The sequence below is a fragment of the Eleginops maclovinus genome, chromosome 16 (genome assembly GCF_036324505.1).
Source record: "Eleginops maclovinus isolate JMC-PN-2008 ecotype Puerto Natales chromosome 16, JC_Emac_rtc_rv5, whole genome shotgun sequence".
Classification (NCBI taxonomy): domain Eukaryota; kingdom Metazoa; phylum Chordata; class Actinopteri; order Perciformes; family Eleginopidae; genus Eleginops; species Eleginops maclovinus.
Genome location: NC_086364.1, coordinates 10,733,630 through 10,759,506, shown reverse-complemented (window position 1 = coordinate 10,759,506; position 25,877 = coordinate 10,733,630). Strand labels below are relative to the sequence as shown.

The 25,877-nt window shown below is 39.3% G+C and overlaps 3 protein-coding genes across 4 annotated transcripts in view; 1 reads left to right on the top strand and 2 right to left on the bottom strand.

Annotated features, from left to right (window-relative positions):
- ngfra (nerve growth factor receptor a (TNFR superfamily, member 16)) overlaps positions 1-1,559 on the bottom strand; it is a 34,525-nt gene extending 32,966 nt beyond the window's left edge. Inside the window, exon 1 of the mRNA XM_063904338.1 lies at positions 1,320-1,559. Coding sequence (XP_063760408.1) covers positions 1,320-1,358 — 39 coding nt within the window. The 5' untranslated portion in view covers positions 1,359-1,559. The remainder of the gene's footprint in view (positions 1-1,319) is intronic.
- A 12,227-nt stretch (positions 1,560-13,786) lies between these two features.
- On the bottom strand, positions 13,787-21,215 carry si:ch211-214j24.15 (GTPase IMAP family member 8). Of its 2 annotated transcripts, none has more exons than XM_063904426.1 (6): positions 20,929-21,215; positions 19,061-19,197; positions 17,665-18,342; positions 16,441-17,151; positions 15,655-16,290; positions 13,787-14,627 (listed from the first exon to the last, which is right to left on the bottom strand). In XM_063904426.1, the coding sequence occupies exons 2-6, from the start codon at positions 19,083-19,085 to the stop codon at positions 13,924-13,926; spliced, it is 2,754 nt and encodes a 917-aa protein (XP_063760496.1). In that variant the 5' UTR covers positions 19,086-19,197; positions 20,929-21,215; the 3' UTR covers positions 13,787-13,923. The 2 variants fall into 2 exon arrangements, with proteins under 2 accessions (XP_063760496.1, XP_063760497.1); XM_063904427.1 differs by having other exon boundaries at positions 16,441-17,112.
- On the top strand, positions 20,757-22,978 carry LOC134878403 (migration and invasion enhancer 1-like). The gene is made up of 4 exons (XM_063904428.1): positions 20,757-20,874; positions 21,080-21,177; positions 21,372-21,448; positions 22,065-22,978. Exons 1-4 carry the CDS (start codon positions 20,846-20,848, stop codon positions 22,146-22,148), a joined length of 288 nt encoding a protein of 95 aa, XP_063760498.1. The 5' UTR covers positions 20,757-20,845; the 3' UTR covers positions 22,149-22,978.
- The last annotated feature ends 2,899 nt before the right edge of the window (positions 22,979-25,877 follow it).

Sequence of the window (25,877 nt, the reverse complement as noted above, 5' to 3'; positions counted from 1 at the left end):
CTTGTAAATTTACAACCTGTCTTCCCAACATTCCTGCAAAAAAACTCAGAATTTATTGGAAATTTTCATAAAGATTAAAGTCATGGTTTTTTTTTGTTGCTAAAACAAAGCCTGCATACAGTCCACAACCTCAAGGGAGTTCCCTCTTCTATCTGCAGGGAGAGGATTCATGTCCCTAAATGCAGCACAGACTCCCTTTCCTGTGACATCTCCCTGGAATATCACTCAGCTCAAACATAGATTAATGGCAAAATCCGCAGGAAACTAGTCCACCAGCAGCAGGAACATGCATCCACACTCGCAACAACATCGTACAGTGACCCAGCTGCAATACAGTTATTTTGTACTCCTCCCAATTTCATGGTCAATTTGAGAGTTTATTTTTAAATTTAATTCAAACAAAGTGCAGCCGACCGTCGCCACCCTTAGAACCAGCTGTCATAACAGAGTGTCCCCTCACATCCAGGGCTGTTCACATGATGACGGAGCTGCACAACCCAATTAGACCAGCTGCTGTGGACATACCAGAGAGCTGGGAGGATGTGCCTCATCACCAACATAATCAACTTTTTCTCAGAAAAGCTTCATGTTTTACATCAAACCCAGCCAAACAATTAACAGCTCATGTCAGATAAGAACATAATGAATCAATTTACTTTCTGTAAACAGCAGCATCTTTATCTCTTCACATTTGAATATCCCAGAATTGAGCAAAATAATTTGAAGTGAGTTGATGCTGTTAAAGTCTAGGCCAAGGCATCTGTCAGCCAAGTATTCCTGGAGGTCTGGATGCTGCCCAATGTGAAGCAGAAATCTACATTTTCCAGAAACTGATCTCAGCACGGTTATCGTACTTTTCCTCCCTGGATGGAAATCAAGAGGGAGGTGTGTGTGCATGTATCTGCATGTTATGACCTGGGCATAATGTAATACTACATGCAAATAATTAGTTGTTTAGCTACATGCAGCTCCTGCACGTTTAGCACGGGGAAAAAACGGCACATTGGTCCTTTATTTTTTTTTAATGGAAACCAAACAGCTTTGATACAGTACATACTATTTAAATTGTGTTTATATGTTCATTGAGATAGTAAAAAAAAACTTTAAATGGATTATAAGTGCAATGAAGAATTCTGAAGACAATAAAAACTATTCAAGTCCCGGCAACATTACTTAATTAATCAAAATTATAAATGGCTATACAATTAAATGTAAGCATCATTTAGAAATATTAGTTAAAGGAAATGTTCAAAAATGATATTCCAAAGTGAATACGTTTGCTAAATACTCGCGCACTATTGACGGTGCAGAGTACTCACCAGAGCGCACAGAATCACCAGAGGTAAGGTAGGAGTCATCCTGCGTCGCCTGCTGGAGTCACAAAGGAGCAGATCTTTGCAGAGAAGGCAGCTCTATGAGGAGGAGGAGGATGAGGATGAGCAGGAGAAGGAGAGCCGCGCAGCAGGAGAACTCATTTTATTTCCAGCAGCAGAGGGCTTTATCAATTAGTCCGCACTATTACGCGCCTGTACGGGACCTCGGGAACTGGAGTCAGATGAAGCTGTGGGTGCACCTCTCAGCACCAGCACCACTACAGAAGAAGAAGAGGAGGAGGAGGAGGAGGAGGAGGAGACTGTCCTGTCCGGAGTGCTTCTGGGCTGCAAGTGCACTGCCGAGGAGGCGAGAGGATAGTTCAATCCACCCTCGAGTTTATTACCCCTGATACTCCTGCAGTAAGACTATACAACCTGCTCCTCTCTCTCTCTCTCTCTCTCTCTCTCTCTCTCTCTCTCTCTCTCTCTCTCTCTCTCTCGCTCCCCCCCCCCCCCCCCGAAATTCGTTGGTTTCAACTATTATCACGTATATCTCCTAAAAATGGCAATAGTTTGGGGAAGTCGTTTTCCCAATTTGATGTGGAAGAACTTGACTCGTATGACGTTATTACACTGTCCACATTCTTTAAGCCATATTCCTTTATCAACTGATCTAATTTTCAATTGTTGACACTGTGTCTACGGCTGTATACTGTGCAGGGTAGCATTCTATTGATGTGTGGTTCTAATATTTATTACTTACCCAAATATGTAAATGAGGCACGTAAAATATTAGAAACACATTTGCTTATTATTATTGACTCGAAACAAGACCACCACAGTGAACGGCCCCAGAACTTATCCTGAGAACTGGTTCACAGCAAAAACAGAAACCTCAAGGACTGCAGGGACAACAGGTGTTTCTATTTTTTCTATTGATGTGACTTTTTTATTCCCCATATCTGATGAATAAATTGTACCTAATCTCACTTTTTAAATGAGCTCTATCACTTTATGTTTGTGAAAAACAGATGCTGGTGTGTAGCTCATTACGGAGGAACATCAAAGTAAACATATTTCCTTCAGACATTTGACGAGGAATATTATCATCATGAACCACAAGAGGGCGACTGAGCTGAACTCAGATCAGCTGCAGATTAACTATGAAGGATGAGGTTGTTCTTCCCCAAAGAGAAATCACTTCTCTGAGGGATATGCACCGTGAAAAGGCTTCACTTTCAAGGATATCAGGTTTCACATGTTACTGTGTGATACTGCTACCCAATCACGGTATGTATTAACAGTGTCCTCAATTACAACATGGCAAATTATATTGTATTATCCCTGTCAGAGGACGTTCTGTAAATGTGTATGGGGTTTAAATGTGAGATGTTTATAGAAATATTATTGTACTTTATGTAACGTAAAAATACATTTATTTTTTACATTTTATTGTGATGGTTGAAAGTCATTCTTCTTTTGCTGAACATGTAATGGTTTAAATCCATTAAGCACTGCCTGCGGCATCACAGATAGTTTTTAGTCAAGGTGATACTAAATTTGGTGAGTCCACTCCAAAACCACTAATGCACTTTTAGACATTGTAATTGTGTTCGATGCTCAGCGAGGTACTTAGCCTTTACACTTAAGGAAAACCATTGTTGATGGATATTGATCCACGACAATGTGACAATGAAGCAGCTGTAGTCCCCAAAATAAATCACACCTTCATCTGCGTCCAACTTTTTTTTCTTCCCCATTCTCCATCTTGTGCAATCCTCTTGACCGCGCTACTTCCACCCTCTCCACACTGAGCATTAGCTCAGGGGACAAAGAGGCCGATGCCACTGAAGCAGCAGCCGCAGGGTGATTTAGTTTCACTGTTGTAGATCCCAATGCTCTCCAGTATTGATCTTGGGACACATCAATTTTCCCACTTCCTACATCCTCTTTTGAGATCACCCCTGTAGCACCTCTGTCTATCCCCCTTGTGTGATGACTCTGACAGCCCTCTTCTCCATCAACACAATCTTTGATATTGTATTCACATGTCAAGTCCTTTAGATCCACTATTTATTGTCCATGGTCACCACAACATGAGTAAAGCCACTGCATCACCTAGAATTTCACCGTAGCCACTGATGAGCTCCAACTCATTTGTCTAATGATGGCTACTAATTGATGTTCACACTCTACAGCCATGTTGTTGATTTAGTTTCAGCCCAACAACAGTGTAACAGAGATGTTCTACAACTCTAGGCTGAAATGTATACACCCGATAGCTGGAAATAGAAAAATGTCCTCTGAATGTGAGCTCTATAAGTAGCGTTGTGGATGTATGGATATGCGCTGACAGGAGCCTTTGGTAGGATACATGTATTTTTCTCTGAATGTATCACATTTCCGGCCATGTGATTGGTCAGCGAAAGGAAATGTCATATCAGCCTGCAAGGTCGCTAACAAAATACAATCTTGATAAAGATGCTTGCTGCCGGCGGAAGTCGTCACGGTGAGCAACTTAAGGGCAGCGACACATGAAATTCACTGGAGCGTGGTTTTGTTGGTCTTTTGACCTATCATATATAGGAAAACCATTTTCACACGTTGTTTGCCATTGTTCGGTTTAGTGTCTTTGCAATTTTTCTTGCAAGCCAATCTGATTGTGCTAGGCTTTAATAGTAATTGCTTTTAGCATTTTAGACAAAAGCTGAGTCCCAGTATATTCAGAAAGACAGGTTTGCTGTTTCTCAATGTGCGTACACTTTAAACATTGCTGCAGTGGTTGAGTTTCAAACGAATGGTGTTGTCAGAAATGGAACACACTGTTGTGCCTTTTACAGAAATGATGGTCGCTGCTGTTAGCTAGCTTGCAACGTTAATGACCGTGTTACCAAACCATCACAGATTGTTCAATTCACCCCAAAAAACCATAGCTTATACTCAAAATCAGTATAGTGCTATATATATTGAATAGTGAAAAAAATATCTTGACCAAGGGGAAAAAAGGAGAACCAAGGAAAAACAACAAAAGTGTCACTTTCTAAATACTGCCCTATGCTTGTAATCCAATCCCCCTAAAAACTCTCAGACATGACAACTGCATTTATAAGAATACACGGTTCTATTGCCTGTTTTCTTAGACTGGCTTTTCACTGGACTGGTCAATCTAGTTGATTTCTGGCCATGCATCTAAAGAGAAAAAAAAACACACAATCTTTATTGTTAAGTGAGAATATTAATATCCAGATTATGATCGACTTGAGATCTTAGAGAAGCCGGGTAAGTATTCAAGCATGGAGAAATGTATGTTTAGACTCAGAGAAGTCAAGTCAAGACAAGAGGGTTCAGTGTGACCCTGGTGTGATGTTACAACTGTGCAGTGATTTTTTATCTTTGTGCTGGTCGGGGGACAGATTGGGGCTGATATAAGAGTGGGATAGCCACTGTACTTGGTTAAAGCCCAGCATGCATTGAGAGAACCGAGTATTAAGTGCAGAGGGTGCACACCACATGTTTTAAACATTCGCCAAGTAGGGGATAGGACATCACCTGCGACTGGTTATACTTCTAAAAACAAGAATTATAGTTCTCATTCAAAACAGAGGAGGAGATGCATTCACCCTTCACAAATCGTTTTGCAAATGTAAACCACAAAAAGTCCGCTGGATCCGAGCCAGAGCTGCAGGGGAACCCACACTTTTCTCTTGACAGGATGTCTTTACGCTGTCATATTCATGGTTATGGTTTTTTCCCCTTGGTCAAGTTTAACTCCCAAAGATTGCATACGTCCGAAATGGTATGCTTAAATATCAGAGGTTCAAAGAGAAATATAAAATGGATTTTTAAGTAGATGATCCCGTTGTCAGTTAACTGGCCTTGTTAAAACATTATTGCAGGAACAAAATAGCTTTTGTTATTTGAATATGCCCACATATCACATATGTTTATGTAAAACGGATAAAATAAAAGCCAACCACTCATCATAAAAGAATCCTGATTTATTCTATTTTGCCCCAGACTGGCTTATGCTGAAAATAATGTGTTTGAATATTTGGTCGATAGTTTCTCTTTCCTGTGGCTTCCCCCACAACAACATTTCCTGCTGTATAGCAAGCCTACCATCACAATTTGAGGCTGCGTTATGTTATAAGGCACATTACTGAGCCAATTATTTTTTACCAGCTCTTCTCCTTTTATACAGTGCTAAGTGAATTAGTGAAGCATAAATTAGCTCCCCTGCTATTTACAGTAGGTGACTGATAAATGACTTCCACTGTGTGTGGATTCTCTGAACGGGATAAACCCTAATTTCTCTTTGTTATGTCTCTGTTATGTTCATAGAGAGTGTGTGTTTCTGTGAAACAAACCGTCCCCCTGGGTAATGTGCTGCTTCGACTCTTGTTTACTGTGCATACTTACAAGCCAGATTTCAAGAGAAATTTATTGGAAACACTGCTCTGCACAAAATCAAAGCAAAAAGCCAACATTTGAGACTTTTGATCATGCAGCTTCCCTCGCATCTGTTGTTCTTGGATGTTCAAAGCTTTGTGTTCAGTCATATACTTTCAATGGACATTCCAGAGTGAAGGGGCAGGAGCACTGACCTGCAGCCAACAGCTCACATGGGATGGCAGGTTGGAGGCAGACATCCGAAAGTAAAACAAAGCATTATCTGAGCAAGCTTTGAATAAATTAAAAAATGTGGACAACAACAAAAGAGGACTTCATCAGGTAGCAAATTCTTAACAACAGGAAGCAACCAGTAGCCTCTGATTGAATCTGATTTAAATACTGTGTACTGCTGTAGAATATAAACAGCCATGCCAGCAACCATATTTGAAAGATTGAAACAAGTACCATGCTTAAAAATCAATTAAAAAATATTAAATCTCGAAAAGAGAAGAGAATTCTGACACTGATTTAACCAATCGTCGTTTTGAAATAATAGTTGGCAATTGGTTTTGTCTATCAACTAAGCGATTAGTTGGCAAAGCTATATAACTTGATGAGCATTGCCATGTTAGCATGCTGACATTATACATAATTAGCATTGAATTGCCTCAGTAAAGCGTCACTGAGCTGCTATGGATTAGTCTCATCGCCTCTGTCACACACTAGCAGTAACAAGCATAGCACTGCTCATATCACATGGTATATGTGGTCATTATTGAGACCAGGGCTGATTTTTCAGCTTGATGCAGTTAAATTAATGTTTTAGGGCTGGGCCAGCTTGTTAACATTTTTTCCTGATCTACAATATTTCTATTCACGTATGGTGTGTTGAATGGAAGTTTTATTTTCCAAACAATAATTTATATTGTAGTTAAACATGTGTTTACTCCAGCACAACTGCACACCAGATCTCATGGGGTTGTTCCTTATTAGGCATGAGATAAAAGGCTGTTTTGCATTCCAACTTTTTGCTTGTGAAATGTGTCCAAAAACTCCACTTATTTCCTGCTGAAATAAAAAATATCTTCCAAACATCTGATGCAAGCTGATATTACAAATTATCAGACTATAATCTGTGTTGAGAAAAGGCCACAGGATGTGCAAATGCTGTGAGTGAAAGCAAACAAATGACCAGAATTGGCAAGTGTCTGGCCACAATAAGAACTGAAATAATTAATTTTTGGATGCTATTCATTAAAATTCCTCCCTCTTGGGTAGTTACTTGAACTTTTGTGCACCCAATTGTATACTTAATTAAACTATTGAAACCTTCTTACATGGGAAAGTGTTAATAAGTATTTAATATAATGTTGGGTTTTTATAATCCCTCCCTGGCCATTTTGTATTCTAACTCTATTTGGTTATTTTATGATGCTTTGCTTTCTTTGTATTTTATTATGTTTTTGTTTGGATTTGACTGAAAATCATGTGCCAATTTTATAAAGAACAGTGCTGTACAATTTAAGTTTATAGTTATTATAACTATTATCAGTTCACATTTTAATTACAGGTCCTGCATAAGCACGTCATCCTGATCCACATGTTCCTGACAACCATTTCTTATTAGAAAGCCAGTAATTCCTGACAGGGTGGGGGAATTCTCTGCAGTCCACAGAGGCTTGTGTCCTGCACCCCCTCTGTGTCTCACATAGCCACAGGATGCAGCAGAGGGGCAGTGAAGCCTCGAGCCCGATACTGCTGACCCTGCACTCACACACATTAAACACCAATCCTTTCATAGCAGATAAAACCAGACAGAGGATGGTATCACGGAGCAGGTGCACTGCCACATTCCTGTACAGCTGTAAAACAATGACTGCTCTTCCTGTTTCTGTCTCCACATGGCTGGTGGTCGGAGCGTGCTTCACCCTCAGATCCCCTGCTGTCACGGTGTAGAGCAGGCAGCACCAGGTTGTGAAACATGTGACCCCTCAGAATAGATGACCCTGAAGTATGCTACCTGCGAAGCTGAAAAGTGCAGAAGAAAAAATTCAGGTCAGTATTTACACTGATTGATGCTCTGGAAACTTGTATACAGATCATTTTACTGACACCCTACTGCAAAAAATGTCAATTTTCACAACTCATTTCATCTGCTGTTCAGTTTTTTAACTATTTGGAAAGTCGCTCTCAAGAGGATGAGCCAAGTCAGATGTTTCCACTCCATCATTTACATTTTAGGAAAAAAAGTGTCTTTGTTTTCAGACTTAATGGATACATTTATCAGATTTTTAAAGCAATTTTACCCATGGTCTTTTGAGTTTAATAACTAGACTGATTTTGATGAGATGAGAGCCGTTTTGGATGAACCAAAGTAAATAAGGGAAACAAGGATGTGATTTAATGTCACAGATTGTATTATGAACATTTGGAACTTCTTTCCATCGAAGAAATAGTCCCTATGTTGAACATGAGATCTGTGGATTAGTACTGAAGATGTTTATTGTGGGAAAGAAAAGCTCATTTTTCACAGCTCTGAGCCCCACAAACAAAATCCAATTTAGTTTTTGTCACACTCTATCAGGGAATCAGCAGAAAGATATATATCTCTCAAACCCTGGGTAGATAAAATAGAAACTATCTGTACGGATACATAAAGGCTTAAAACGATCATATATGTAAGAAAAGAAATGTATTTTTTGCATTAGACTGAATCTGGACTGCTGCTGTTCTCCAACAACATTTTGATCTAAACACTATTTATAAATATCTATGCAAACATTTTAAGACTAGACTTCCTAGAATCCTTGTAATGGTTTTGAGAGGAATGTTGTGACCATCTGATAGTGTTCAGATGTGGACCATCTGATAGTATTCAGATGCCCGGATGATGCTGCTTTGCCTTTTTTAAGTTTTTCTCCTGCTGCATCTTATCAACCTCTTGTTAATCCCATGTTTTTATTAGCCACAAGGGGCTAGTTCAAATGTAACTGTCATTTTTATTTTCCAATCATCTGAGTTAATGCCTTAATCATTTTGTCCCTCTTGATGGGGACAATAAAGATGCATTTATAAAGTGGTTTTCAAAGCATTGTTTTGCCATTTAGTAAGAACACATTTCCTTTATTCCTCACGCATTCCTCTCCCTGCTCTGAATCAAAGCAATGCCTCATATAAGACCATTTGCGAAGCTCTGTAATCGAGAGAAGTAGTTCTTATCTGCTTTCTTACCGGCTTTTCTCCATCCTCTTCAGCTAACCACTATAATCAACAAAATGGATGAGCTGCCTCACTCAAGGTGACGTTGATGGAATATTGATGAAGTTGGTGTGATCTTAAACCTTTTCTTCTCTGTGAGTGCATCGAGCGCCTCAGAAGATAAATGTGTTTCTGCATCAATTAGAAGAGCCATTGTTATGATGCACAAATTGTGATTCAAATATATTCAAATTTGAGAATTGCAATTATGTCCTGGCTGTTTGCTCAAATAGAAGAAATAGGGCATCTGCATAATACCCCTGTAGATGGAGACATTTACATTTCACTTGCCTTGAACACATTGTCTCACACAGGCACAACGTCCTGGGATCAAAGGGGTTTAATGTCTGTGAATAAGGCTGGGGCATTGTTTTTTTAGGCTTTCTTTAGTCTCTATAAGCATCCTGGGATCATAAAGGCTGTTGACTTCTTAAGCACCTGGACCATCATGTGGAGGGAGACAAGACGTGAGTGCAGGAGAGAGCAGGGGAGAAATCGAAACAAATGAAAAGAGATGTTAAGAGCAAAGACTAAAAGAGAAGGTAGTAAAAAAGGGGAGCTGTTGAGTGAGAGCATACTGAAGATGAGTATTGACAGCAGGGAAGAGAAAGGGGAGTAATACGATTAGCTGGTTGGATGGTATCGAATAGCAATCGTTGATAACCTGATCCTCTTCCTCTAGCTTCCTCCAAGCATCCTACATTTTCAAAATGTGATCATCCTGAGCTCCGCACTTCCACAAATGGCTCAATAGTATTAACAGTGTTGAGTAATAAAGGCTTTAATTCAGATGCTTAATCGTTTTTTGTAAATCCATGTTACTGCATTCAACGAGAAGTCAATAGGTGCGTTTCTGCATCATGTTTGTTAGGTGTGTAGTTGTGTTTAGCTACCTTCCCATCATGCTTTTTGTCTTATATGCTGTGATCCAAGGCCGTAACCTTGTTTGGTCTGGTGCTTCTCACTCAACCAACGTAGTATATGGCTGGTTGCTAATGTCCTGGAAATCCGTCTGTGCGTGTGTGTGTGTGTGTGTGTGTGTGTGTGTGTGTGTGTGTGTGTGTGTGTGTGTGTGTGTGTGTGTGTGTGTGTGTGTGTGTGTGTGTGTGTGTGTGTGTGTGTGTGTGTGTGTGTGTGTGTGTGTGTGTCATATATCGTATTTTTATTGCACTTACCATCCTCTAAACGTAGAATCTGTAATCATTCTCCTGTTTTTTTTTTTTGCTCTTGTTATTTCCATTATGTCGTTTTTCCAGTGAGCGCCATCCCATATCTCTCTTTACACAACATGCATCTCAATAACCTCCTTACGTCCCTCCAGTTGTTGTCATTCAACCCACAGAGTGCAGGCTTCTCAAGTCAACCATACATTTTCTTCCGTGAGGTAAAATACTGCAGTATCATAAAGTCAGCCATCCAAATATAATGTCAAAGATTGTTGCAGTGCCAGAATAAATTTATGGATCCTGCCATGTATAATATAACCGCGATTAGCATGTTAATGTGACACCGCAAATAAACATATGCACATTCTAGCCAATAAACCTGTCGTTCCCACACATTTTGTCCTGTGACTGTAATGACTTCTTCTGGAAGTTCAACCACAATGTGATTTTCCCTCCAATGACTGTTTCATTAAAATACAATAGGAAGCATAGGGAGGGAAAACTGTCCAGTATTTTACAAGAACATTTAAACCAGACTTGACATCAACAGCCATGCTAGCAAGTCAGTGAGTGATGCTTCGAGATAAATGCTAACATCAGCATGGCAGCTATGTTAACAATGGCGATGCTAACACGCTGATATTTCACAGGTTTAATGTTTACCCTCTTATCTTAATTTGTCAGTATGCTAACATTTGCTAATGAGTACAAAGTAAAGTATTGAACATGTTTGGCTGATTAGACAACTTACATTAAGTAGGAGAAGAATGATTAACAAAATGACATGAGAATCAATTAACTGTTTTCGCGAATTTTTGGACTGTTAACCTGCCACCAAAGGATTATTGTCAAATGAATTAGGAAATGTCTAAGTGTCTGAGGGCCCTGAGGAATGTCACACAAGAAAGTTCAAATCCTCTACATTAAATACAATACAATGGAATAAATCTAGAAAGTAGAGAAAGAAAGGCAAGATATACTGTATATTGTGCCAGTTTCTGCATAATATATATCTTAAGTGCTTCTGACATATCGCAGTGATAAAATGCTATGAAAGCATTCTGCCTCGTTGGTTGACGTTGGGAGCGAAACGTCTGAAAGTGAAATCAACTTCAGGGTCAAACCACCAACCCAGTAAGCCTCCATTGATTTACAGGGGCTCCGCACTCATCCCTCTTTATACCAGCTCTTGTAATAGCCACTTGCAGAGCAGATGGAATCTAATTTTTTAACCTACAACCGTGTTGCTTTTTCTTCTATTGTGGGTTCCAGTGCCTGGGTCAATGATTTAACGAGTGAGACCTTCTGAGAAACAGAAACATATTCAAAATGGAGCTGGAATTCAGTCCACTGGTGTGCAGTTATTTCCCTTAATTGTTTCCTGAACTTTGCCCTTGAGGTTTTCCCTGACCCGGCATATCCTGATGGGGCTCAATGACAGACGTGTATTTGGGAAGATGGAAGAGGGTGAGTCCTGAGTGCGTGCATGTGTGAGTGTGGTTTTCCTGGTCCAATCCAGGTGCCAGCAAAGCCAAATGTACCTCATTTACTTCTGACACTCTCTTCTCAATCACCTCCAATCTTGAAGCCTGGAATCACCAAATATTCCCAAATTGTTCCCACAGGCTGACTTAGGTCACTAAAACCAGGACTTGGCATGGACTATCGGCTGCTGGGAGACCAGTTCATACGGATTTGGCCTGATTTACATCCATCCATCTGTCTATATTTTCCTTATCACCTGCGTTGTGTTTTTTTGCCAGGAAATGTTTATATCCTGTCAGCTTTTAAGTATATAGTTTAACTAGATAGGGGATTGTAGTTTGTGTACAGCAACCAGTATTAGAAACTCCCATGATCCCAACATTATGACAAAACAGAACTCTATCTTTTGCGATTTAATTTAGTTACAGTACCCCTGGTAGCAGAAAATTACACATTGTGCATTTTTTTTAAAAAGAGCTCTGATTGAAAAATGTTGTTGACATATATTTGAAAATCTCACAACTGGAGACTAAAGAGGAACACGACTCTACAAATCCCTCGATGCCCACACTCCCTGCATCATCCTGCAAGCCTCTTATGTTTTTTTAATCACAGCTTTGACCTAAATTAAGTTTCAGCCTCAGTGATTGGAACCAAACTTCCCCAAAAATTGCATCAAACAAAACACTAACCTGAAACAGCTGCTTCTGCAGGGTATTCTATGTTTTAGCCTAAAAGCTATGAAGTCAGTATCACTGAGAGGTCATGATGCAGAGTTTTTTTATGGGCTTTAAGGGTAGAACAGTTCAGTCCTCCTGCTGCTCTGCACTGGCCGACACTGTACTGTCTCCCAGACATCTCCCCCAGGGCACACCATTGTATCAGAGCATGAAGGGAAGTGGAGGATGCTTGATTCCTTTACACAAGGCCTAAATCATCAGTTCCCCATCCATGTTCCCAGCCTCTGCCCATCTCTCCGCCTGGTTCTGTTTCCACCTGGAAAAATAGCATCTAGTGAAACGTGATACAGGCTGGCGGCTGGGGGGTCGCCCTGGTCGCTGCTCTGTCCCGCTAATGGAGATGGATGTTGGCCCAGAATTGTCTCCGAACAGCCTCCATGACGAAAGGAGAGGGAGGAGATCCATTTCTCCTGTGCTTCCTCTCAGGCTGCAGAACTCCTTTAATAAGTGGGAGGGGGGTAAGTACTCACGACTTGATTTGAGAGGTGGGGGGGTGTGGGATGAAGAACTGCAGAAAGAATAGGAGGGCAGACAGAGAAGTCATGAGGGGAGACAGCAAAGAGGGAAAATGAGCATCAGCAGAATGGAGTGGAGGAATGACATGTTGACAACAGAGGAAGATAGATGATAAGACAGCACGAAGAGCGAATAGAGGGAGTAATGGAGTTCAAAAAGGTATAATGCAAACAGAGAAAGCCCTGAGATGAGGACTGTCAGACATAAATAGACCATGATTGCCTACAAATCATGTAGTTGCAATTATGCCTCCAGTAAGTTCGGCCTGGAAAATGTCATCACACTGTAACCTACTGTTGAGATTTCTGTTGTCTTTTATCAAAGTTGTCAAAACATGTTTCAGAGCTTCCGGGCTAAACACCAGGGTTATCTGAGTAAAACAACACTCTGGATGATAAGAGACAATAAAGGTACATAGCTCCTATGGCAAGAGGTGAGGTATATTTAAACTGAATCATAAACACACATAATTATCAGAAACGGTTGGTTTTAATCTTCACAAGAGTATGCAATCCTAGGTAACTATCAGACAGTACTATATGGATCAAGAAGGGTGAATTAATAAGCAGAATAAAATAAATGTATAACTACATAATAATAATAAAAATGTTAAAGCCCCAATTTGAAAAGGTTCTTCAACAACTACAATCCAATAGGACACTGCATGTTAAGCCATTTAACTTTTAGTACTTGTATGCGTATAATTTGATACCAATACTTTTGTATTATGACTTACATTTGGAATGCAGGAATTGCTATTGTAAAAATGTGGTATTACTACTTTTACTTATGTTAAACATTTGAGAACTTCTTCGGACCACTGCAGAGGTGTGATATTTTAGCGGCCACATAAAAATCTTCTCCTGTACAACAACTCCCCCTTGTGGAGAATAAAATAACAAATCAGACGAACATACTGTATAACAAACTGTTTCTCTTTTATTCAAGGCGATTCAAGTGATATTTGGACTGTTTATTTTTGACTTTTTAGTCAGAAGAAACCCATACATTCATTTAGTCATTTTTTACATAGCAATTTTTTTCATCCTTGCATCAACATGTATTATCATCCTGTTTGCTTTTTTCTCTGAGTTCCTGTATGGCCTTCCAGCTGTGATCCAGGCTCGTCCTCAGCTCAGCCAGATCCCTCCTGATCTCCTCAAGGAGCTCCAGTTTTGACAGCTTTCTGTCAATGGAGGAGAGCAATTCCTGCTGCCCGGCCTCCTCCTGGACAACAGGATCCTCCTCGGCGGTGGGACAGTGGGGTTCCTGAAATGACCCCATGGTTTGCTGCCAAATCATCTCAAAGTACAAGTCAATGAAGGCTTCCAGCTCCTGCAGGCTGCTGTCGCCCCATTGGTCAATCAGCGCCTGAAGGTCTCCAGACTCAGTGAGCCTCCTGAGGGTCCGCTCCCTCAGTGCAGGACCGCAGAGGGAATGCACACTGATGGCATGTTCCTCATCAAGCACCCTGTGTTGTGTTTGAGGTAAAACCAGAAGCATTGTAGGATGACTGGTTGTGAACACAGGGCGTTCACTGTTCAGGTGGAGATCGTCAGTAGGGAACCACTGGGGCATTATTATTTTCCACCTCATTGATGAAAACATGGAAGATAAACAATACATAAAGCTCTCTCTGTCCAGGATGTTGTGTCCAGTCGGTCTTCGTCTACTTCCTGCTGGTACTGCCACTACCTGTCCAGCACTTTCTGAGCAGTTCAGTGATGTCTGAGGGCTGGGATTGGCTGGTCCAGTCACTGTCAGGGAGAAAATAATGGCAGTGTGATCTCATTTGTGAGTGCCATAAAAATACCAACAACTCTTAAACAACCCTCTCCACCCTTCCTAAGATATACAACCGTTTATCTAAGTATTACAGAGACTGCTTCCTCACGCCATAAACAAGTTTGATCCCTCCCCATTTTACACATGATATGACTATCTTTAGAGGTACTGTATGAGTTGCTCATATTGTTTTCTCAACTAAGCATTTGCTATAAAGTAAAGTTTCAAATACCTATCCTGATTTCTGAAAATCCAAATCTTTAAATGACTTGTCTAGAAGATTTTTAAAATAATACATTTGTTGTGTTGCGTGCGTGCCAGCAGTTGTAAGTGCAGCGCCTTCTTCTGTCAAATGACGTCCTATAGGAAAAACCTCATCCTGTCGTTACAATGGCTTGCATATGTTATTGTTCAACTAATCTTTAGAGGCCGTGGGAGTTGAAACAGTAGCATAGTTGTTCCTTTTATTGGGTGATCCTGGGAAAACAATTTAAGTGTGACAACTAGTTATGCATGCTAGAGCTTAATGTAATGTGAAGACTTTCTGAAATAATATGCTTTTGTGTTCCAGCCATCCAAACCCAATCCTCAAACTGCCTTCCCGCTGCCGACCTGGGACCTTCCTCCTTGCCTTTGACTCAGGTAAATTTACCCTTCATCCTTGCCTTGCCTTGTCTGTGTTAAAAGTGTTTGAGTCATCCTCCCTTTGTTGATCGAAGTTGCCAGCCATGACAAGGGTGAGAAACTTTTAAAAAATGTTGATGTTTTCACAGCAATATCAAATAGGTATTAGCAATTAAATCACAACCTGCTTAACTTCCTAACACTGGCTCTAAGAAGCTTATAATACATTTCGACTGTGGATGTCTAACAATAGATGGGTTGGGGTTCATAAAGGGTGATAAAGACTGGGAAAGTGCTTTATAAATGCAATCCATAATATCAATATCAAAATAAATAATTACTATGGATGACCATTACTGGCCTGGGTTTACTTACAGTCATGGGACAGTGGATGTCTGCAGCATGTGAGCATTTCTAAATCTGTTTCACACGGTGTCACTGAAACACTTTTCCACATGTGATCACCTCCGTGAAGAATGGTCAGCCTTTGTCCAACCAGAATTTCGTCTATCAGTTCAATCAGTTCCTGAACTTCAGCTCTATCTCCCTGGTGTTTATTGTCCAGCACATGATATCTGTTCCCACACATCTCCACGAGCTTCTGCAGCGGCTTTCCCTCGCTCTCAATGCGTTGCTCGATACTCGTGTCGCCCAGCCAGTCCCCGTAGCTGAACAGAACTACTGCTCTGCTCCAAATCTGGCTTCCTCCGGCCTCCAGCTGTTTCTCTATTGCTCCCATGTGGTTATCATTAAATGAGGAGCTCACATTGACAACCAGGAGTATGGCACATGATGCCTCGAGGATGTCAGAGGTCATAGAGAAGCAGCCAGGTGTGTCCAGCACTGCCACTGTCTTGCCACTGATTTTGACTTGATTTTCGGAGCAGGAAGTGGTTTGGGTTCCTGTGTGGAAGCACTCTCTGCCAAGGATGGTGTCTCCACATGAGCTTTTGCCTGTTTTATGGCCGCCTAAAAGCATTATTCTCAGCTCTGGAAGAGGGTCAAGCTTTTCTGTTGAAGAGAAGTTTTACATATCAAACTGGTTAAACTTGAAACAAAAATCAACAGATAAAAACAAACCCTTAACGGCTCAACTAAATATTGTTTATAAAATGAACATGATCATTCTAACGTTGTTTATCACTTTCAAATCTAACTCACCCAGCTGAGACTTTGCTATCTGCCTTTGTTTCTCCTTCCTCATCAGTCTCTCCTTGGCTTTCTGCTCTTCTCTTATCATATTCCTCTTCAGCTGGGCCATCACCTTCCTCTCTATTTCACAATGCTGCTCCGCATCAGATCCGGCCAACATCTCCTCAATCTTCCCAATCAGCTCTCTGACTTGAAATCCATCCCCTTTAGTTTTATTGTTCAGTACATGATACCTGTTGTTGCATCTCTCAACGATCCACCGAAGAGGCTCACCCTCACTTTCGATGCACTGCTCCGTGGTCGTGTCTCCCAGCCAGTCCCCGAAACTGAACAGCACAATGACACGGCTCCAGATTTGCTCGCTGATGAGCTGGATGTGCTCCTCTGCCGCCCTCCTGTATGTCTCAGTGAAGGCTCTGTCCACACGGATCACCAGCAGAAAGACGTGAGGCCCCGGAGGGCAGAGAGACAAGCTGAGCAGCAGCTGCCTCCGTTCGAAGACAGGACTCTCATCACAATAATAGTTCCTCCACCAGCCTGGCGTGTCCACCACTGTCACCTGTCTCCCAAACACCGCTGCTTTTCCCACCATGCACTGGGCGGTTCTCTTTGTTGGGTGGTTGCTCTTGCTGTTCAGGATTGTGTTCAGAGTTGATGTTTTCCCAGAACCCTTTGCACCAACTAACACAATGCGGACATCAGTAACAGGCCGTAACCTCTCTGAAACAAAACAAATTATTATAATAATAATAATAATAATAATAATAATAATAATAATAATAATAATAATAATAATAATAATAATAATAAATAATAATAATAATAATAATAATAATAAATCTTTGGCAATATACTTTATTATGATTCTGATTAAAATTATGTCATACTAACTGTTACTGAGTACATTTACATTTATTTTGACTACATAAATCTTTTACCTGAAACTAGTTACTCCCCAACACTGGTTTACTAAAGCAGGTAAACAAACAGCTGGGTTACAGGAATAATTTAATATTTAGGGAAATATACTTATTATGTTTGTTAGTTCAAACATGAAGCAGGAGCCAGCTGCAAAGGAGCTTTGCTTAGCTAATGAGGGTAATTAACATAAATTAAGCAATGGAAGTAAGCTACACCAAATAGAGCTGACTTATCTAAAGAAGATATTGTGTTACAGTAGGAAGTGCACATTAACCAGTGTTAAATAAAATATAAATATTAAAATGAACTCACCTCTCATGAGAGCTCTGTGTTTCTTCATCCTCACAAACCTCTTCTGAGCACGCTCCTCCACCGTCCTTTTCTCTTCTGCAATCGCCTGTAAAATGTTTTCCTGCATCTCAAACACTCTGTTTCTGTTTTCTGTGACAAGTTTCTGTATCTTCTCCAGCAGCTCGGGGCCTTCAGTATCATCACTGGAGATAACATGGTGACACCTGTGACAGCACTTCTTACTGAGCCATCTGAGAGCCTTTCCCCCCATTTCTAAAAACTGTGTGTGTTCAGACCTGTTTGGAGAGATGAAGACAACCATGCAGTGACTCCACACACTCTCACCCAGAAGCGCCACATGCTCCTCCACCGCCCTCCGACGCTTCTCCGAGAAACCTGAGCTTGCCTTTATTGTGATTAGAAATACATGTGGCCCAGGTGAGCAAAGAGAGACGCCGTTAACAATCTCCCTCTTCACCAGCTTAGATGTGTCCTGAGAGCTGAAGTCGCACCACCAGCCGGGGGAATCCACCACAGTGAGCCTTCTTCCTGCCACCAAACCCAGCCGGCGGGAGCACAAGGTCCTCTCTTTAGTGACAAACTCCTCTTTCCCCAGCAGTAAGTTCCCCACAGAGCTCTTTCCAGAGTTTCTGCCACCGAGAAGGATTATCTTTAAATGTGATGTACACCAGCCGTCCCCTGCGAAAGTAAAAGAAAAAAGGGATTATTGCAAAAGCCTAAATTCCAATATTTCTTTCAAATGAAATGATGTCAATTTATCCCCTGGAAAAATTAGGGAGCAACAACTGTTTTCCTTTTTGATAATAAATAAGATTTTTTTTATTTTTATACAGCCTATTCGACACAAAATTAGGCTGCATTGTTTAAGTAATGTAATGTAATGTAAATATTTGATGGTTTTCTTTCCTTTTATGCTAGTATTACTTAAAATAGTTTTGCTAAAACATTGTTTTACTATCCACTGACACTTAAACAATGAACCAAAACAGTGAAAATGAAGTGGTCAATTAATAAATGATAAAACTTGATTGTAGAAGTGTAAAACAAAATGAGATTAATCTATATATCGAAGTGCTAAGATTCAACTCTGTGTTGTATACTTACACACTTCCATTTGAAATGATGTTTAACTTATACATATACAAATAGGCAATCCATTATAGGTTAAATTATGAAATTGCAATGCTCTGAGAATACCAAGAGTATGAGATGAAACAAAAGTCTAATTATCGTCAGGAAATAGTGAAAAATCCATCATTTATCAAAAAAACTGAGAAGACATTTAGATTGAACCAAATAACAAAGACATAAAGCAGGAGGTTGTTTGAATTTAAAAGTCAAGACATAATTGTGTATCTAATGTAGATATAAGGAAACCTTCACAATTAAAACTTACATGTCAACATTTCGCTGGTTGCCATTTCCCACTCTGTACCATCTAGGAAAGATAGACTTTAAACAAACATCTTTTATTCAGGCCCTTAATTCATGTCCGTGTTTCTGTGTCCTTCGGAGAAATGTGGGGAAAGCTTCCTGTTGAAGGTGTAATGTAGCAGAAGTTTGTGATTTATGTGTTTATGAGTCTGAAGGTTGTCCATAATGATTAATCAGACCACATGCAGTGGAGAACCACACCTCTCAGCAGCAGGTCGACAGTCCACGTCGAAGAGAAACATGAAGAGGGTGTGTAACACTTATCGTTTTCCAAACACACACAGATAGTAACACTGAGCATTGCAATTTTATCAAGTGGACACAGAATCACAAGACATTGAATCATCAAAACACAAGAGTTTATGTTTGAATTGTTTTGATTGGTAAAGGATACTTATTTTCAAAGATAAAAAAAACATGGTCATGCTATACTGCTCTGTCGTAGATTACACTACAGTTTAAAGAATTTAAAATTGTTTAAATTAGCTCTACTGAAACTTTAATTGGGTTAGAATTGCCTAACTTCAAAGTGATAGACTAAATGATAGTAGTCCTAAAATTCAATGACACAGGGCCTCAAAAGGCGTCTCACATGATATGCTCCCATAGTTGTGCAAATTCCCTCACACATACATTTGGAATTAAGTTAGCAAATCAATTGACATGCAGGGACCTCAGGCTTTGGGCTTGGGGAGGATGTAGAAACTGGGAAAAAGATCGGGCCATTGTAACATTTATTTTGATATGCATCAGTGGGATATATGACTGACAGAATTTACTCAAGTAATTAAGATTTGAATGGAAAATGTTTACTTGTATTGCAGTATTTTTACTTTGTGGTATTGATGACTGGCCCTTTTTCTTCAGTAAAGTACTGTATCTTCATTCTTATACCACCTCTGGTATGTTGTCAGTAAATGGTGTGCTTTAGTCTTTAGTAAAGCTAGAGTAAGCTAATAAAATACCAAACTTCTGATAATGACTTTTAAAGTAACCATTGATATTGCCCCATTTTTTTAATCAGGGAAGGACTCTGGATAAGCCTTTCATGCCTCCTTCCTGTCCTGCACTGTAACTCTAAACTGTTTCCCCCTACTTCAGCTCAAATCTCAATAGTAACTAGTATATCAACTAAAAGTAATTTACAGGATAAACATTAATAAGATATACATAGTATGAGTGAAACAAGATGCAGAAAACAGATGTACAGCTACTTTAGAAGTAGCCTACAAGTAACAGATAATTGTACTTAAGTAAAGGTCTGTGGTTACTGAAGGCTATGTACCACCAGAGGTGTAAGAAGGATTTTTTACTTAAGTAAAAGTAGCAATACTACTGGGATTATTTAAATTACTTGATATACTGCTAGGTAGCTCAACCAATAATAATAATAATAATAATAATAATAATAATAATAATAATAATAATACATTATGATTTAAATGTTGATGTATGTACTGTATAAATCCATACCTGCAAAGTAGCAAGTAACTAAATAAAAATAAATTAAAAAAGAGTAAAAAGTAAAATATTATAACATGAAAATACTAAAACTAAGCACAAGTACCTCAAAATTGTACTTGGGTAAAGTATTTGAGTAAATGTACTAAGTGACATTCCATTATTGACTAATGTCTCTAAGTTTAAACCCCGCCCCGCTGCCCGTCTCGCTGTCATAAAACCAGCGCACACACCGAGTGAAACGCACAGCTACAGTTGAGGAATTGCTACTACTGCTACTACTACGATGGGGGTGAAAATTAAAGTCGAATACTGGTAATTACATATTGTATTATACTTGTTTTTATTTTGTGCAAGTTGTAAGCTTACCTTTGTCTGTCTGTGTCGAGATCTGTGCTGTAAATCCAACGTGAAGGACGGTTATGCTACAGATTAGCAGTTAGCATAATTAGCTCTGAACCAGCTATAAATTACATGCATTCTTCTTTTAAAATACATATGTGTTATGTTTTCTTTGCAGTGGTAGATGAGGGTACGAACCCCGCTATCAAGAGCTCGCCACTGTTGTCAAGGAAGAGTTCAAAGATGCGGAGGTGTCGGGCTTCGTGGGAAGACAAGGCAAATAATCACGTTATTTCAGCTGATTGAACTGTGTACAGCTTTAATGTGAACTGTGTACAGCTTTAATGTGAACTGTGTACAGCTGTAATGTGAACTGTGTACAGCTGTAATGTGAATACGGGTTATAAGGCAGATATCATTCCAGGAACCATGAAGGGTAATGCTATCTTCTATTTGTTATGGCATTGCAGGAAGCTTTGAGGTTGAAATCAACGGGAAGCTGATCTTCTCCAAGATGGAACAAGGAGGGTTTCCATACGAGGATGACGTAAGTAAACCCTTTTAACTGAATAACGTAAGTCACTTCAGTGACTTGGTACATTTTTAAGTGTTGTACTTTATGTTAATATTTGAAGTAACTTGTCCTTTACTAAAGCAATTACCTTAAATGCCACTTTTTCTACTCCACTTTATTTCATTTGGACATTTTATACTTTTTACTCCATTATATTTGTCTGACAGCGTTATCCTGTTTATAACATGTATGGAGAGCCCATAAAAGGAACACATATTTGGCACCTATTTGGATAACCTAAGTCCTGCTTTCCTCACTTGCATTTAAAAATGTTGAGATTAGGACTATTGGTAGGATAATACAAAAATGTATACGATAGAACTTTGGGTTCTGGTTAATTTTGTTTACTGTTGCATTAATGCATCAATAAAAAACATAATGTCTGTCCAAGGACATGTTTGCCACCAAGTAGTTTTAGTTCAATACCCCAAGGTAATTTTCCTGATTTGACTTTTACTTTAAAAATCATTTTCAATGCACGACATTGACTGTGTGATATTTGTATACTCAAGTAAAGGATTTGATTAACTTAATTCACTTCTGGGAAATCCCTTGCCCCTCTCTGATTTGCCTTTCTTTTTGATAACAGATAATGAATGCAGTTCAGATGGCTCATGATGGTAAACCTGTGGAGAAGATCACCAAAAGTCGATCCCCGTGCATCATCATGTAAACCTCCCTCAAGTTTGCAGCATCAAGACAGGCCAGTGCAACATCATACCGCCAGTACCACCTCAGGTTTACACCCTAACCATAATATAAATGGCCGGAGATAAAAAAAAATGCTGTATACAAACCCAACAGATATGTGCTTCCTCCACTAGCTGCTGTCTTAAATGCTGACCACCAAACGTCTTGCTCCCCCTCTTTGCTCTCATTGTGGTGCTTCAGGCTGCTAATGATTACTATGACCCAAAGAATTTAAAGGTTACAGTATGATGAATTCATTCCTAGAAGTTCCTTATAATAAGAGCTGAGACGGGGAGACGATGGTTATTTGAAATCACTTCACTTTTCTTACTGCCTCATTGTCTGGCATTCTCTTACTGCCTCATTGTTGTTGTTTTAGGGTTACTGATCTCCCTTGTAATTACACATTTTCATTGAATGCAAGTAAAACTGTTAATATCTGCAATCTGTTCTAAGATTTTATCATTGTTTTTAATACTCATTACTGTAAAAGTTGTGGATAATGAAGCAATGTTATATAATTGTGGGTAACTAAATGCAAAATTATGCTTACAATGCTTATGACTTCATACTTGTGAAACTGGTCTAAACAGTCTAAACTTCTGATGTTCTTTTGTTTGTTTTTTACAATAAACTCCTCAGTTCAAACTGGTCAGGTACTAGAGCAATCATCTGAAGTGCGTCTGAAGACCACCAACCACTGGTCTGTCAGCTCTCACTATTGTTTGTCAGCTCTTTTTGTCTTAAGTCATTTAACATGGTTAAATCAGATGTCAAGACTGTAGGGTTTAAATAAAGGTAAGATTTCTTCAACCACTGTTGTTGGTCACTTTGTTCATGATGTCACGGTGTCCTTTCCTAGTTCTTACACACAGATGCACAAGAGTAATGCAAGAACCTGCTCTATCACAATCTATAGACTGCTGTCTATTCATGTACAGCTCTAAACAACGCTCCCCTATTATCTAACAAGTCTGGGTGTGGTGGATGTCCTTCGGGTGACAGCCATGGTGTCTTGACGTGTCCCAAGGTAATGTTGTCAAGCAACCACACAAGTTAAACAGATTATTCCTTTGTTATGTTTCATTGCCTATATGGCAACAGTTGCTTGCCTCTGAATCACTGAGCATAAACAATAGGGTTATTTTGTGCTCAAGTCTTCTAGCATCTGAGTGACATAACTCATTGATGTCACCATGAAACTTATTACAGGTTATGCAGTGTTTCATATATGCATTATCCCTTCAGATATGTGGTCATTTGCAAAATGTGAAATATGATGTTCAATATCCAAAAATAAGAACATTCTCTTAAAAGCCATTAAAAAATTGTTATGTTTAGAAAATGTGACAATATCATCTATGAAGGATATATGAACAAACCCTCTGTAAAAACCTACAGTGCATAGAAAGTGGTTGAATTGAGAAAAAGTTGGACTATGTTAGTGCGACGAGTGTTGTGGTTTTTGTCTCTTGAGTTTAATCAAGAGAGAAACAATATATTTAACAAAGACTTTGAAGATACACTGCGGTTTAATAGGGTTCACAAATCTTACCAAACGCTACCACCAAGAAACGTCCAAAGTATATAACTTGCATTAAGGCAATTGTGTTTTTAATTGAATGTTTTCATTCATTGTTTAATTCTTTTTCAGTACAACAAAAGAAAACATTGTGGATAAGTACTGCAATTCATGAAAAAAAAAATCTCATATGTTCCTATTCATGAATGTAGAAACTGAAAAAACATGACGATCATGCAGAACAGAAGCCTAATCACTTCGTCACTCAGGTTCGACCACATTAGTTACACTAAGGGGCGCCAATTTCAACAAAAGCGTCCAGCTTTACTGTTTGGCCTCTTGTGTGACCTCCCTTACAGAAAAGACGCTGTCACACTGAGGTAAAATACTGATAATTCAAATGAGTTCATGCAATAAGCCAGCACCCGTCTGAAAAACTGCTTCAACCCTGGAGTGTGTTCACACAATATTTCAATTACAGTACAATAATAACCTTGTTTGCAACCAACCCAGAAGTCATATTCAGGTGACATGCTACAAACATTAATTAATGAAGTTGTTGTCATTTTGCCTTTTTTGAAAAAAAGAAGGTGAATAAAATCTTAATGTATTAAATTAATGTTGTGTATGATTATTTCTAGATAGGGTGACAATTAAGCACAAATACAATTCAGAAATACTATATATACTTCATTATTATTAATTATATTATTTCCTAATGTATCTTAATGCTCTGGCAACATAGCTTCTTGCACTTTTAATGCCAACAAAGTCCCTCTTATTATAATACTTAGCATTAATTATTATTAAATAATCATAATGGTTGAATCTATTTTTTTATTGAGATATTTTCTGAATGCCCCACAATGTTTTCTTTTAAAAGGGTGGGAGGTTTGGTGTCACACTGGGACTAGGTGGGTCTGTGAGGCTGGCTCTGGCTCTCAGTGATAACTCACAGCAGCCTCTTGTTCTGATGCAGATAGAGCCTGTGCTGCCGTAGTTAATCCACAAATTCAAGCTTTGAAAATGTACAGTCTTCAAAATATTGAAGTTAGACCTTTGCTTAGAAGATCTATGTGGCTTTTGAACAAAGCCTAATTTTAATGCTGTGAATACTAATTTTAACATCAATTTGAAATATATTTAACCTTGTGGAAATCGTTTACTCTTTGAGTTGATCAATGTAAAAAATGGCAGATTAAATCTTCTTTGTAAAGACTGCAAAACTTTCCAAGAAAGAGTATGTACATTTTGGGTTTTATCATTGTTTGACATTGGCATTTGGATTCTCAGCAGCGCATTATCAACACCTAATAACCCAAGACTAGCTGCCATGTGTTTCAGCCACCCACAGTATACCTTTTTCTTAAACAGTTGATGAAAACTCCAAATCACATTTAAACCTCAAGCCTCCTTCTGCTATAGATTATTCATTTTAGGTACTGTTGGGCTAGATTGTAGATTGTTAAAAAGAACCCTATTGTATGACCTTTTTTTATAAAATGTTAGAGTGAAACTTCACCCCTAAGGGATCATTTCTAAATAAATTGCTCTTTCTATGTTACTTTTTATTCTTGTGGAATTTAAGTTAATGGGGGGGCTGCGTTTAACAACAGCATACAGTATACAGTGGGGCAAAAAAGTATTTAGTCAGCCACCAATTGTGCAAGTTCTCCCATTTAAAAAGATGAGAGAGGCCTGTAATTGTCATCATAGGTATACCTCAACTATGAGAGACACAATGAGAAAAAAAAAATCCAGGAAATCACATTGTAGGATTTTTAATGAATTTATTTTCAAATTATTGTGGAAAATAAGTATTTGGTCAATAACAAAAGTTCATCTCAATACTTTGTTATATACCCTTTGTTGGCAATGACAGAGGTCAAACGTTTTCTGTAAGTCTTCACAAGGTTTTCACACACTGTTGCTGGTATTTTGGCCCATTCCTCCATGCAGATCTCCTCTAAAGCACTGATGTTATGGGGCTGTCGCTGGGCAACACGGACTTTCAACTCCCTCCAAAGATTTTCTATGGGGTTGAGATCTGGAGACTGGCTAGGCCACTCCAGGACCTTGAAATGCTTCTTACGAAGCCACTCCTTCATTGCCCTGGCGGTGTGTTTGGGATCATTGTCATGCTGAAAGACCCAGCCACGCTTCATCTTCAGTGCCCTTGCTGATGGAAGG

Bases quoted from the DNA above. Each gene is read 5' to 3' on its own strand.
- si:ch211-214j24.15 (XM_063904426.1), bottom strand. From the start codon at position 19,085: ATGGCAACCAGCGAAATGTTGACAT. The intron at 18,343-19,060 runs GTAAGTTTTAAT...TTACTTTCGCAG, and splicing joins AACCAGCGAAATGTTGACAT to GGGACGGCTGGTGTACATCA. The intron at 14,628-15,654 runs GTAAGTAAACCC...TCTCCCTGACAG, and splicing joins ACATCCACTGTCCCATGACT to TGACTGGACCAGCCAATCCC.